This window comes from Notamacropus eugenii, chromosome 4, assembly GCF_028372415.1.
Source record: "Notamacropus eugenii isolate mMacEug1 chromosome 4, mMacEug1.pri_v2, whole genome shotgun sequence".
In the NCBI taxonomy this organism is placed as follows: Eukaryota; Metazoa; Chordata; class Mammalia; order Diprotodontia; family Macropodidae; genus Notamacropus; species Notamacropus eugenii.
Window position 1 is genome coordinate 343,161,737 of NC_092875.1, and position 16,075 is coordinate 343,177,811.

At 39.3% G+C, this 16,075-nt stretch overlaps 1 protein-coding gene across 2 annotated transcripts in view; it reads left to right on the top strand.

The window, feature by feature from the left end:
* AHRR (aryl hydrocarbon receptor repressor) overlaps positions 1 to 16,075 on the top strand; it is a 253,907-nt gene that overhangs the window by 135,790 nt on the left and 102,042 nt on the right. For both annotated transcript variants that reach the window (XM_072605304.1, XM_072605305.1), the window contains exon 4: positions 11,796 to 11,896. In XM_072605304.1, coding sequence (XP_072461405.1) covers positions 11,796 to 11,896 — 101 coding nt within the window. The remainder of the gene's footprint in view (positions 1 to 11,795; positions 11,897 to 16,075) is intronic.

The following is a 16,075-nucleotide window of genomic DNA, read 5'->3' on the forward strand; positions in this document are numbered from 1 at the left end:
GTAGATTGGTAGGTAAAAGAATGAATGAGTAGAGAACCACTGGGTCCTGACCCCACTTCTCCTTCACAGTGACCATTTATTCCTTTAACTGGGGATATTTTTGAAGGTACTAAGGAGGAATAACTCCTTTCTGCACATTGGTGGTAGAGAAGACAGAATCCACCTTGGGGGAAAGAAATCAGGCTCGACATTTACAAAGTGCTTTAAGGCTCTCAGAACACAGGTATTTGCGTATAAATGGCATACACTATTATGGCAGTTTTTCATAGGTGAGTCACAAAGTTGATTTATGGGTCCTGGTCTTCAAAACAGTCACCTCCTGCTTCCTTGTCCAAGTCCTCCTGGCTCAGGAAACCCAGTGGGCCTGTTCTCAGGTGGCTTTTGTTCTTTAATCAGGAAAACATTTTTATCTTTTGTGTAAACTAAATAAACTTGAATCCTAGGGAGTTTTGTGTCAAGTCCTAAATTTAGAGAACACTCAAGTGGGATTTTAAATAATGTAGGAAGTAAAAAGGAACAAACCTTGGTTCCCCAAGAGAACTTTTTTCTACTTCAGCAACAATGAAGTTCTTTTGTTTTTTTCAAATGGTCCTAGAATATATGTGCCTTTGTCTTGCTGTTTTTAGGTCTCTCTCCCTTCCACTCTGTTGGACTCACAAGTTTTCTAAGTCAGCCCCTTAGTAGGCATAAGTAAATGGCAGTTCTCTGACGTCAAGCACTTACATACTGCTTACAGCTAAAAACGCCTCTCTCCAGAATTGTCAGTGCTCTCTCCTTTGTCAAATCCAATGTCTTCTCGATTCCTGACCCCTCTGCACCCTCTGACACCTCTGATCGAGGACTTTCTTCTCTCTAAGATTGTGATATTATTCTCTCGGTTCTCCTCTTACCTATCTGACCATTGCTTCTCAGCAAAGTCTCCTTTGCTGGATCTTCTGCTAATTGTGAGTGTCCCACAAAGCTCTGTCCTGGGCTTTCTTGTCTGTCCATGACATCTTGTTTGAGAACCTCATCAGCTCCCATGAATTCCATTATAATCTCTAGGCAGATGATTATAAGATATATTTGTCCAGCTCTAACATTTCTCCTGACATCTAGTCTCACATCTACAATTGCATGTTGGACATCTTGAGTGAAATGTCCTGTAGACATCTTAAACTGCATTCTATCTTTTCTCTAAAACCCTCCCCTCTTCTTAATTTCCTTGTTGTCAGTACTAGCAGCCTCCTGCTCACCTCTACTCCTCATTTGCTCTCACAGCCCCCATATTCAGTCTGTGGCCAAGACCTGGTCATTTTACCTTTGTAATATCTCTCACAGCTTCCCCCTTTTCTATTCTGACACTGTAGCCCCCCTATTGCAGGTCCTTTGCACCTCACATCTGGAGTATTGCAGTAGTCTGCTGGTGGTCTGCCTGCTCCAATCCATCTTCCTCTAAGCTATCAAACCATTTTCCTAAAGTTCAGGTCAAATGATGTTGTCCTCCAACCATTAAACTCCAGAAGCTCCGTGACTTCCAGGACCAAATATAAAATCCTGTGCTTGGCATTCAGAGCCCTTCATGATCTGTCCCCTGGCCCCAGCTGACTTCTTAAACCTTATATTCTCCCACTACTTTCTGATTCAGTGATACTGGCTTCCTTATTGTTCCTTGAACAAGATGTACCATCTCCCTACTCTGGGCACTTTCTCTCACACATCTTGCCTGTTCTCCCTCCTTATCTGTGCCTGCTGTCTTCCTTCAAGTCTTAACAAAAATCTCAGCTTCTATAGGAAGCATTCCCCAACCCTCTTTAATTTCAGTGTCCTCCCTCTGCTGATTATTTCAAATTTATCCTATTTATAGCTTGTTTGCACATAATTATTTGCATATTGTCTCCCCATTTATACTAAGCTTTTTGAGAACAGAGGCTGTCTTGCCTTTCTTTATATTCTCAGCACTTAGCACAAGCCTGGCACGTAGTAGGAACTTAGTTAATATTTATTGGTTGACAGACTAGCTATCTGCACTATTCCATGCCTATAGCCTCCTATTTCAGGCACAGAAGAGAAGGAGGTTTTATTAGAGGAGGGTATAGTAGTATTTTGGAGTGGTGGACAGGGGTGGGGGAGTGATGATGCAAAAAAGGACAAAAAAGCATTAATGGAACCTGTAAAAAATAAACAGAAGAGGGGAAAAGGAAGTTCAGACAGGGACACATAAGCGTAAGAAGGGTAGTGTTGGTTGTGCCATGTGAAAGCTACTATAGCTGTGCATGGTACCACATCTGGACTTTTTCATTGTACATGGAAATATTAATGTTTGTTGATGATTCTTAGGCTCAAGTTCAAAGTAAAAAGGCTTAATTTAAAAACATTTTTAGAAGAAGAAAGAGATGCATTTTCTCCACCCTTTTCTAGGGCATTTTTTGTTCCAGAGCCCCTCTCCCAGCCTGGCCTCCTTCCCTGTCCATGCCTCTTCTAACCTCCCTGTCTCATGCCCATGGCCTGTCTTTGGTGTACAGTGACACTATCAGCAAAGGGTTAAATCATTCCTGAGTTAGGTGGAATTTCCCATTCCTGTGTTCTTGTCTCACTTGAGCCAAAGGTAGCTTTTCACTGGCCAGGTCGGTCAGTGAACAAGAGTGGGTTGAGGTGCTGACTGAGAGTCATCAGGTGGGATTGGGTTTTACTATACCTGAGGCTGGAACTCATTCCTGAGCAGATGGAAGTCATTTAATTCCTGGACCAATGCACTAACATGAACTTATTTTAGACATGATTTGGGGAAACATTTTACATACATGCTCAAAATTCTAGAGCAGTAATACTAATGTTACGTACACAAGGTTGAGCTGCCAGTTTCTATTCCAGTGTTTAAAAAATAATGGAGAGTTCAGTCTTTCCAGCATTGAGGAGAGTTTCCAGTTTGTCTGAAAATGTCAGAGCTCTTATATATATGTTCGATGTAACTCTTGGGATTTAAAAGTAATGGAGTTATGGAAAAAATAAAGGCCTATTAGGTCATCTGGTCTCTCTTTCTTTCCCTTTTCATCCCTCTGTACTGAGTCCTAAGTCTAGTTTTGAGGTGATGAGCCTTTGACCACTTCCTTTGGAAAATTTCTCATATAATTATAAACCCTCAAATCTTCTCTCTCGATTTAGCTAATTCAATTCAATTCAGGAAACATTTATCAAGTGCCTACTAGGTACAAGGCCCTGGGGGAAGGGGGGCTTTGAGGATGCAAAGAAGCAAGGACTAGAAGTTGCAAAGAGCTGAATTTAGGCTTGACGTCAGGGAAATTAAAACCAACCCAAAGTGTTGCCTCAGGAGCTGGCAAGTTGCTGTTCACTTGAAGTATTTGAGCAAAGTCTGCGTGAACACTTGTCTTGTTATAGAAAGGATTCATTTTCAAGTACAGGTTTGTCTGGGGTCCCTTCTAATGGGATTTGGGGGGATCAGAAAGATGCGCTATTGCATCCATGATTTCAAGGAAGTGTTATAGTAATAAACTTACATACACATATGCCCTCCAAAGGGGTAGGGGGTATATGTAAGGGGAAGAGGAGGGACCACAGAAGGAAGGAAGACATTCATCCATTTTGACAGTTTCTTTACATTCAAGATTTGTCCATTTTACTCCTGAGAAAACAGGCTAGAAAGAAGTAGCCAAGAGGTTGTGAATCATAACGAGTAAAGGTAATCGTTGGCATCAGGTCATAAATCATAAGACATTGATACTCTGACATCCTGTATAGGATAGAGGTCCAAGAAGACTTGCACTGAGGATGTGAATGTAACATACGTTAGGTAAATTGGTGAAAACTGAAACCTGGAGGTATCCCTCTTCCAAGCAGAACATCTGATAAATTTCTATTTGCTTCACTAATATTTTCACTTTTGGAAAGGTAGAAGAAGGAATGAGGGTCACTCCTATTCTGAACCGGGTTCTAATGAATAAGGAGAAATTGGTTGCCAAAATAAAAATGACAGGAACTCTAGAAGGTAGTGACCACAACATCTTAACATTCACGATAAATAAAGAGAGGAATATTTGGTGTGATGTGATCTGTATCTTTGATGTCAGTAGACTAGGCTTTCAGAGAGTTTAAGTAAAAGATTTTGTAGGTTTTTATGGCCAGAGACCGAAAAGGAAGTCAACTCAAGAGCAGTTTTCAGCAACAACATCTTAATGACCATAAACAGTTGTCCTGAAGAGGGAAAATAATAAGGTAACGACTGTTGTGGCTGCACATAAAGCTCTTTGAAAAGCTTCGAAAAGGACTTATTTTCTCATCTGTAAAATAAGGATAACAGTATTTATACTATGTAACAGGATTTTTTTTAAAGAAATCATTTTGTAAATATTTTAAAGTGCCACATAAATGTGAGTTATTATTCACTTCAATTAAGTCAACATTTATTAAATGCTTACTATGTGTAAGGATAGATACAAGACAAAAATGAAAAACAGTCCATACCCTCAAGCTCAGGAAGTGATTTCCTCATGAAGTAGTATCAGAGTCAGACTAGAGGGAAGTTAGGAATTCTGAGAGACCTTGGTGTGGAGCACACGGAGGACAGACCTCGGAAAGGCACAGATGGGCTAGATGGAAGGTCAAGTTCAAGGAATAGCAGCTAGACCATTCCCCTTGGACTCTTACCATGTCCATTTCCATCTTACTGAGAGCCAATTTAGCTGCCTCTTTAGAATAAGATAATGTGCTCATAAAAGAGCTATCTTTATTTCTGGAACATACAGTTAGCCACTCAAAGTACTCTGATGCAATAATTGCGTAGTTCACTGACCATGTCGGTGATCGTCTCTTTGATGAGTGGAAACTACAGGAACAAGTAATGTGGAAATGAGCATCTCTAGGAGTTTACCTTTTTCAGTCTCAATTAGCTTATCATGGCATCAGAGTAGGAAAAAAATAGGATAGATCATGCCAGTCAGCATAAATTTCCCTAAAACTGAGTTCCCTTTTTTCCTCTGGATTTCACAAGGCCCAGTGCTAGTGGGAAAATTCAATAAAAACAATGTATTCCAAAGGCACAGATTCCTACTTCCAGCTTTAAGCTCACCTCACAGACTCATAATTATAATTTTTGTTTTGTTTTTACTGTTGTGTTATTATCCCATGAGTGGCATGGCCTTGTAAGAAAAAGCCAGGAAGGTATAAGCCCAGTAAGAGTTAAATCTTGTGACAATGCTAAGTATGAAGGAAGAGCTTCGTAAAGTTATGTGGGAAATGAGAGGAAGAAAAAGAAGGAAAGGGTAGGCTTGGAGTAAAAGAAGAACCTAATCACAATGGAGAGAAGCAGCGTACTACTTAAGTTGTGTTAAGGATCCTTACTAAGGATCAGGTCAGACTAGGTGGCCTCGGAGGTCTGTTCCAATTCTGAGATTACATAATTCTGTAAGAACAGTTTGTAGCTTGGAAAGGAAGAAAGCAAAAAAATGGTTCTTAATGATTACATATAATTATATGTAACTATTATGTGTTATTAGTTATTATATAGTTATTATTAGATCATTGAACTTTAAGAAAAGTGAAGTTAATCAGTCAATTCGTAAGCATTTATTGAGGACAATACACTATCCGAGGCACTGGGGATACAAGGACAAAGGGGTTTGCAATTCAAGGAGCTGCAACATTCCCTCAGGAGATGCAACATTGTGTGTGTATATGTATGTATGTATGTATGTATGGATAAAAATACACACATCTACCAATATGGATGCATGTGTACACACACATACACACATACACCTATACATATACACACAAAATACATATAAAATAGAAGGTAATTTGAGGTGGGTGGGTTGTGGGGAGGATTTGGAAGGATTTCACATAGAAGCTAAATTCTTGAGGGGAGTCTAAGACACGAAGATGAGGAGGGAGTGCATTCCAAGTAGAGGGGACAGCTAAAACAAAGGCAAGGAAAAAGGAAATGGTGAGCCATATATGAGGAATGTCATGGATGTCCAGGATGACTGGACTGTGAAATGGTCTTTGGGAAGTACCTACGGTAGGAGGCAGGATGTGACTTATACTCTATCCACAGAAGATAACTGAACAGGATTGGCTACATAGGAGGACATGAGAGAGATCAGTGTCACAAAAATCCAGAGAGAGGAAGAGTATCCAAGTAGAGAATTCTGTAGAAGTGGATGAGAAGGATAAGGACTAAGAAAGGTTCATTATGCATTACAATTAAATAGTCAGAGGATACTTCCCTTGATGAATTCAAGTCATAAAGTCTAGATGAATCACCTTCTAAGGCTCTATGAGAAATGGTAGATGCAAATGCCAGGTACTCTCAGTAGGAGGTGTCAAACTTGGGGCCTAATTGCCACTTATTGCAACTGATCCAGATTAAAATATAATTCAGAAAATTTTAAAAATAAATAAATGTGCAATAAAGCGTAGATACTGCTTATTTGTGGTTTTCTAAGTCAATATGTAGCTGTAGGAATCAGGTCTCTGTTTCTATTTGAGTTTGACACTAATACTGTAAGTGATCCAGTTAGGTAGCTGGAGGGCAGAGTTATAAGAGTGGGAGTAAGGCAGACCTTAGTTCAAATCCTGCCTCACCACAGGTAATTACTATCTGTATGACCCTGGACAAGTCACTTAACAACTCCTTGTGCTTCAGTTTCCTTATCTGTAAAATGGAGACAGTAGTAGCACCTGCTTCACAGGATTGCTGTGAAGATGAATTGAGATGTTTGTGAAGTATTCTGCAAGCCTTGACAGTGTTATCGAAATGCTAATCAGCGTTTATTTTTATTAATCATGGAGAAAAATGGAAATGATGTTAATGCTGAAAGTGGATAAATGCTGTCCCCCTTTTTTTTGTAGAAGCAGAAAGCAACAATTCCTCAACTCACAGAAGGGCAAATTTGACACTTATTTCTGGGGGGAAAATTAGAACACGTTATTGAAGGAGTGATTTGTAAGACTTAGATAAAGAAGTGGTAAATTATTGATTATTTTGAATGTCTCCCTAGGAGGGGAAAATTTAGGTTATGTAAAAACAAAAGGTATCAATAGAAGTTATTTTTTAAAAAGAAAGAAAAATGGTGATTACTATGGACCATCATGGTTTCATTAAAAATGAGTCATACCAGACTAAAGTCACTCATCTTGCTTGTATAATTAGGCAAATAGAGGAATTTTTTAGATACAAATAGCTAGATTTCAGGAGGCATTTGACAGTCTTTCTTTGCAACCTTTTGGAAAAGATGGAAAGTTATGAACTGGATGGTAGTATAGGTAGATTTGAAATTGATTGAAAAACTAGACCTAAAAATGTTAACGATTGATGTAAGCAAGGACGAGTATCATGTGGATGTGGACAGTAGCAGGTACTCTGCTTAGCAGTTGTAGATATGGTCATTAGAAGCACATCTAATTGTGCACATCTGGTTCTACAAGAGAGGGAACTGTTGGGGTCAGCATTTGCTATGACAAAAGTACTGCTGCCTAGGCTCTAGGGCAAGTACACTCAAAATGGGCTGCCATGTTGCCGCATCAAATATAATGGCAAGATGTTAGAAGTTAGTTATTGACATGCCTGCCACAATATCATTGATAGGTTTGTATGCCAGGGTTCAACTGTGGCAACAGCTCCACCAGTCTCTGGGGAGGCAGCTGCTTCCAATTCCTTCCTGGTTGGTAATTAAAATAACTTCTACTGAGACAGCATCAGGGCATTGGTGTAAATTGGTGCTTCTGAAATTGGCCAGTTTAGTTGTGGGAGTCAGAGTGAAGATTGAGAGGAAGTGGTGGACATAGGTCATCTTGGGGAGAGATGAGCAGTGCTATGCAGCCATATTCTGTTCAAGAATTTAATTCAGAGAATTTGATCATACTCTTGATAATGTGATTGTCAAATTTCTAGATGACACTAAACTGGGATCACTAATTCTTTGGATGAAAGAACTGGTATCCAAAGAGAACTAGAAAGATGGTCCAAATCTAATAAGAATTTAATGCAGTAAATGTAGGCTTGTAGTTATACATGTTGAATGAGTCAACTGTGCAAATGCAGAATGAGGATAACATATCTAGAAAGCACCTCATAGGAAACAAATTGGGGGTTTTAATGAGCGAGAATATGATATGGGTCAATGGTATGACATGAAGCTCAAAAAGCCAGATGACATCTTAGGTCACAGTGTCCAGAATGATTGGGGTGATACATCTACTCCCCTCCGCCCTGGTCAGGCCACATTTGGAGTCTCCTATTCAGTTCTGAGTATCACACTGATAAAGAGCATGGTCAGAGAAAGATGAAAGGACTCAAAACGAGGCCATAAAAAACACCAATTAAGGGAATTGGGACTTTGTAGTAGAGAGAAAAGAAGACTTATTGGGCATATAATCAGGGTCTACAAATATTTGAAGGGTCTTGGTTTGGAAGAAGACTTGAGGGGCAGTGTGGCAAAGAGGAAATATAGTGCCTGTTATGTACCAGGCATTGTGCTAAGCACTTTTATAGTTATTATCTCATTCGATCCTTAAAACAACCCAGTGAAGTAGGTGCTATTATTGTCCGGATTTTACAGTTGAGGAAATTGATGCAAACAGAGGTTAAGTGACTTGTCCAAGGTCACACAGCTAGTATGTGTCTGAGGTCACATTTGAACTCGGGTTTTCCTGACTTTAGAAGGTCCAGTGCTCTGTTCTTGAAGTGTGAACAGAAGTTGGGAAGACTAGCTTCAGATGCTTAGTAGCTGAGTGACCTTGGTCCAGTTATTTAGTTTTAGTACCTTATCCTTGAGGATGGACTGGATGGCCTACTAAGGTCTCTTCTGTCTCTAAATTTATGAACCTATGATCAGACTTGGGCAGCAAGGTGGTACAGTGCATAGAGCACTAGGCTTGGACCCATGAAGACTCATTTCTCTAAATTCAATTCTGGCCTTAGACACTTATTAGCTATGTGACCCTGGGTGAGTCACTTAACCTTGCTCGCCTCAGTTTCCTCATCTGTAAAATGAGCTGGAGAAGGGAATGGCCAACCACTCCAATATCTTTGCCAAAAAACCCGACAGCAACAACAACAAAAATCCCCAAACCCAAAATGGGGTCATGGAGAGTTGAACACGACTGAAATGACTAAACTTGTTCTGCGTGGCCCCACGTTGAACAACTGGAAATAAGATTTGGAGGTTACCAGAAGGACAATTTAGCTCAATACAAAGGGGAGGAAAACTCTCCTTTCAAAATCAGATTTTCTTTTCTAGAACCATAGGCTTTAAGTTATCTTGGTTAAATAAATTACTTTGATATTTCCTCTGGTATCTTTATTTTAACTTTTACTTGGTATTAAAACTCTTGGTATTTTTCTCAGCTCAAGTTTCACTTGGAAATAAGGACCCTGTGCTATTTGCATGCTTTGGGTCTTAACTTTTCCATGACAGCTTTCTCACTGTTTTCTCTTAATTATAAACAGTGGCAATGCTGATAAATGTTTAACAACCAGTTGTTGGGGGGGGGGGATGTACCCACATCATTATTTTAAATTTTATCTGTTATTAATATTTTCTCCATCACTCTAGATAATGAACAGAATAATAAATCAAGACCAGATTTGTAGCATCTACTAATTTCTGAAGTGGAAATGCTCACACTGAAAATTTAACAACTGGCTCTTGCAAACTGGTCTAGGTCAGTTTTAGCACATCTGAATTGTAGAGACTGTGAGATTATGAGGGATTGTACAGATTACAAGAAGCTACATGTTATAGGAAAGGGGGTTGAATTTGGAGTCAGCAATCCAGATTTTAACACTTACTAGCTGTGTATGGACTTGGGAACAATTGTACAACCTCTTGGAACACCAGTTTTTTTACATTTCCAGTGAAGTTAACAGATTGTTACCATTTTCCAGAAAAAGAAACTGAGGATCAGAGAATTTAATTGGCTTCTGATTCTGGGTCCAGTATTCTATCCACCATACCACAGTATCTTCATACATGAGATTATGTGCATTGAGTATTATCACATCAAAAGCGTTGTCCTTTGACTCTTTTCCTTTGACACTGTCAGTTACCTTCTTCTGATTAATTCCTCCTTCTTTAGGTTTTCATGAAAACTACCCACTCCTGGTTCTCCTACATATCTAACTGCTCTGTGTAGGTCTCTTTTGCTTGAGGTACTAGGTCATCCATGGGCATCTCAAATTCAGTATGTCCAAAAGAGAAAGCATTAACTTTTTACCCCCAGACCTTCCCCTCTTTTCAACCTCCCTCTTCTTTTGAAAGACCATCATCTTTCCAGTCACCCAGGCTTATAACATTAGTGACTTCTCACTCATACTAGCATCCCATATCCAGCCAGTTGTCAGGTTACTGTTTCTACCTTTACATCATATATATATATATATGCATATATATATAATATATGTATGTATACATATGCATATGTTTAAGCATATATGTGTAGCTACATATGGGCATGTGGGTAGATATACATATATGTTTGTGTATATGTGTATGTATATATGTGTGTGTGTGTGTACACAAACACACATATATGTATAATCTCACTTTTTTCTCATACAATTGCTACCCTGGTATAAGTCCTCATCACCTCTACCCTGTACTATTGCAATAACCTTCTGGCTAGTCTCAGCATCTCTTTTACTTCTAGGAGCAAAAGTAAACTCCTCTGTTTGGTATTTAGAACCCTTCAGAGCCTGGCCCTTTTCTGACTTTATGGTTCTCTTACTGTTTATTCCTTTTCACACACTCCATGATCAGCCACCAGTCTACTTGGCAGACCTCACATCCAACACTCCATCTTCCAACTCCACCATTTTACTGGCTGTTCCTAATGTCTCCCTCTCCTCATCTTCCTGCTGGATTCCCTGTTGTTGTTTTTTCAGCACTTATCTTAAATTCTGTTTTCTTTGCAGGGGATGTTTCCAGGTCTCCTTCCTTGCCTACCCTTCCCCAACCTTTGACTAATGTCTTCCCTCTGAAAATTGCCTTCCATTTCTGTATCATGTATATATCTTGTATGAACATGCATATTTGCTGTTATCTTCCTCATTAGAATGTTAGCTCTCTGAGAACAGAAATGATTTTTGCCTTGCTTTTTGTCTTCATCACTGGTAAGTAGTGATTGCTTCATAAATACTTGACTGACTGACTGATTGATGCTGTATTACCCAGATAAATTGGGATGAGAGTCTCACCTTATGACACAAATTTCTTCACCACACAAAATAGGATTTGAGAGAGGGTGAATTAGCCTTGATTTTCCATTGGTATTGAGAATCAAAAATGACTTTTTGTGTTTTTATAAACTGTAATGTACAAAAACTTTAAAATTTCCTTCAGATTAGGATGGCATCAAAGTCTGAGTAGGGATATGTAATAAGAACTATGGAAGTAAAAATTGTAGCTTTAAGAAACAACATTAAAACACAATGCATCAGCCTAACTAAAGGTTTCTAAGACAAACTGAATCAGACTTAGTTAAGCATTGGGTCGTCCTGTCTACTTTTGGTTGCTGGCTGTGAGCCAGCATTAACTGGGTTGAATTATATAAACTGCAAGGATTTGGTAACATGATGTTTTTTCCCTTGGTTTTCCTGTACCTTTTCATTTGTTTGCCTTATTTTTGATGAAGCGGATAATAGTGGAAAACTATCATTCAATAAAAACAATGTTTACAAACCTTGGATTACTGAGAAGTTTGTTCTACCCTGTAAAATGTGGTTTGCTTTCTTGGGCCGGAGGCAGGGGGAATGAATCGATCAAGATCGTTGACATACTATTTCTTTTCTCTAACAGCTATTCAGGAGCAACACTTTAGGCCACAAGGCAACCACACAGTGAAAGAAGATCACCTCCCCACTGGAGTTGCCATGCCGGAAGGGGGACTGTTGCTAGAAGTGAGTACACTTTTTCCCTGTACTTTGCAATTCCAGATAAAGCAAATCATCCTCTGCTCTTTCACATACATATCATCGTTGTAATGGGCTGACATTTTACTTCCCTGGTCAAAAACTAATACCCCTCACCTCATGCCTAGACTATTGTAATAGCCTTTTGGTGGGTCTGACTTCCCCAGATTTCCCCCCACTCCAGTTCCTCTGCCATTCAGCCACCAAAGTGATTTTCCTAAAGTGCAGGTCTGACCACGTCATCTCCCTACTCAATAAACTCCAGTGGCTCCTTATAGCCTCCAGAATCCATTACACGATGCTTTCTGTGGCATTCAAAGCCCTACATAACCTAGCCCATTCCTACCTTTCCAGTCTTCTTATACTTTACCCCCTGCCATATTCTCTTGAATCTAGTGACATTGGCCTCCTGGTTGTTTCATGAACAACACAGTCCATCTCTTGACTCTATATGTTTTGTTGGGTTTCTTTTTTTGGCTATTCCTCACGTCTGGAATGCTCTCCCTACTCATCTCACCCTCTTGGCTTTCCTGGCTTCTTTTAAATCCTGCCTAAAATCCCATCTTTTATAGAAAGTCTTTGCCAATTCCTCTAAGTGCCTTCTCTCTTTTAGTTACTTCCTTTTATATTTATTATTATATTATACACATTATATAATATACCACATGTTAATATAATAAATATTACATATCATATGATGTATTGTATATATTATTGTATACAACATAATATATACAGAGAGAGTGAGATTGTTGTCTCCCCATTAGATTGTAAGCCCTCTGAGGACAAGGACTGTCTTTTACCTCTTTTTACACCCCCAGCATTTAGCACAATTCCTAGAAGATAACAGACATTTGATAAATGTTTTTTGACAGACTAATTAAATAGAATCTCTTGGCCTGGCACGTAAGGCCCTCCACCTACTTACCTACCTCTCCAGCCTTACTTCGCATCCTTTCCCTTCATGTCCAGCTCAACTAGACTACTAGCTGTTCTCAGAACTAGATGTTCCATTTCCCTCCTCCATGTTTCACTATGGCACTTCCCAGGACTTAGCAAGCACTCCCTCTTCAACTTCACCTTTCTTCAAGGCTCTTGTATTATCACTTCTTTCCTCAAACCTTTCCAGACGCTCTCCCTCGAATTTTTATACACATGTTATATTTCCCCCCACCCATCCAGAGAATGTAAGTTCTTTGAGGACAGGGAATTGTTTTATCTTTGAATCTTCGGTATCTGGAAAATTCTTGGCATGTAGAAAGTATTTAAGAAGTGTTTGTTGAGCTGAAACACAGAGACATTTAGCAGCCAATATAACTTTCCTCTAAGACTGCAGTAATTTAGTGGTCATCCACTAAAAAACTCATTCATTCAGTTTCACTCATTAAGAAAATTTATTTTGTTCAGTCATTTTTCAGTCGTGTTCAACTCTTTCTTACCCCATTTAGGATTTTCTTGGGAAAGTACTAGAGTGGTTTACCATTTCCTTTTCAGGCTCATTTTACAGATGAGGAAATGGAAACAAAGTTAAGTGACTTGCCCAGGGTCACACAGCTAGTGTCTGAGGCCTGATTTGAACTTAGATAGATGAGTCTTTCTGAATTTATATAAATGCTATGAAGTACGTAAGCAGATTTTCTCTGGAAGCTAATTTTCAGAAAAGGAGTTCTGAAATGGAATTGAACTGTGGCAGGATAGTTGGAATAAGTATAAACTCCCTCTTTAAGAGAAGCAGCAGTGTGGAATTGTGGGTAGAGTGCTGGACCTGGAAGTAGGAAGACTTTGCTTCATATCCTCTCTCTGAGAGTGGTGGAACTGTGGACAAGTTATCATCTGACCTCATGGAACCTTAGTTTCCAGGGCAGCTAGGTGTCACAATGTCAAGAAGGCCAGGCCTGGAGTCAGGAAGACTCATCTTGAAAATATGATTCTATTTTATTGTTTCAGAACTTAGCTAATTGAGATTAGTCTTGAACCCTCCCCCAGTGAATCTGAATCTGAATTGGTGAGGTTTTTATGTACATATCAGTATTGAATTTGTTCGCTGTTGCTCACATTTCACATCATGAAAGAGGATTAGAGGGTATAATCCATAGCAATGTCTTCTAACTTTGCCCAAGTTACTGTTTTCAAGATTAGAATCACTGTCGTGGTGGAAGATGTCCAGGGAAAACCTATGCAGTTATTTAGTCTTTTACTCTTTATTTGTCTTTATGACTCCTTCAAGTCTCAGCAGTGATTTAATTAGAACACAGTTTAACATGAGTGGTTTTGTTTAATGGAGTGAAAATTTAAGGACTAATCTCTTCTGACCCAGGATGCTCCCAGATACTTTCACAAGAAACTAGGATATTAGCTGGAATACAGTAAAAAGAATGACAGAGTCGGAGTCAGAGGCCTTGCGTCTGAGTCTGGCCTCCAGATTTCCCAGATCTTGGTCAAATGTTTAAATACTTCTGAGCCTTGTTTTCCTCAACTATAAAATGGGACTAATAATATTTATACTAAGCTACCCCTTAGGGTGACTGTGAGGATTGCATAAAACGATAAGAAAAAATTGTATGTGTGTGTCTATATATACATGTATGTTCTGTTATTATTCTTATCATAATTATAAATATTTGTTAAGTATACTGGAACACTACCCTGGTTATTGGATGGGGGAGATTCAAAGACTAGATAATTTAAAACCTTTGTTTTCAAAGGGATGTAGGTCTAGTGGAGAGGCGAGAAGTAGTATAGATAATTGTAGTACAAAATATCCCACATCAAATGCATTTGAGAGCTACAAAACAAAGTGGTATGGTGAAGGAGGGCAGCTAGTTGGCACAATAGATAGAATGCTACACCTGGATTCATCTTCCTGAGTTCCAGTCTGACCTCAGACACTTGCTGACTGTGTGACCTTGGACAAGTCACTTAACCCTGTTTATATCAGTTTCCTTACCTGCAAAATGAGCTGGAGAAGGAAATGGCAAACCACTCCAATATCTTTGCCAAGAAAACCCCAAATGGGGTCACAGCGAGTCAAAATCAACTGAAACGACTGGACAAGAAATGATGAAGAAGAGGCATATTAATGTCTGAAGGGGAATTCCGGTTAGTAAGCACAGTATTTTAGGATTTCCAGGCAAAACAGGACAAACAGAACCTCAGATAGACAGTTGTCTCTTTCAAACCTCAAGAGAAGATTTCACAAGCTCCCTTGGCAACACTCCAGGGTCTTACAACTTTTGCTGTCACAAAATTATCTCCAATCTCTATTTTTAATCTATTCTGCTACAATATAAATCCATTCCTGGTTGCCTCTCTTCAGTGGAGAAAAGCTATGTTCACTAGGAACAAAATGCCTATCTTTTCCTAAGGTAAAAGAAATTCAGGCTTTTATACACACACACACACACACACACACACACACACACACACGTATGAAACACCTGTCCTCAAAGAGCCCATTTCCCCAAACATGAATCTGGTCATTCAGTAAATATCGAGGGCCTAAATGCTATGTCCACAGAGAGACAGCATGGCAAAATGCATGAAAAAGTGTCCCACCAGTCAAGAAGACTTGGGGTCCAAGTGCAGCCTCTGACACATACTTGCTGTATGTCCCTGGCCAAGTCACTGTATTTCTCAGTACCCCAGACCAGAGGTGTCAAACACAAAAGATGATGGAATGATCACATTGCACCCAATAATCTCAAGTGTGGCCTGAACCAGAATAAAATGTAATTGGGAAATATTTAGCAAAACACATAAAAATATAATAGAACATAGGTAATATTAGTATGTAGTTTTCTGAATCATATATAGCCTATAAGGATCCTTCTGTATGGGTCAATGGCCCCCATTTCTGTTTAAATTTGATACCACTGGCCCAGGTAGCTCTCTTCATTGGTAGAGAAAATGCCTTGCCTGTAACTCTCTACACTGAAGAAATCCCAGGTCAGGTTTGAAAGCAAAAAATTATGTATACCTCATTATATCTGAATCAATATTTACTCCTATTTGAACTCACAACCATAGGATTGCCAAAATCCTTGATAGATAACTGAGATGTAAAAGTGTGATTCTTTTCGGGAGGAATCAGGGCTCTCAGTTAATCCCAGACCTTTACAATGAACTCAAACTGACCAGGTCCACAGTCTTTTCTCTGTTCCTTTCTAC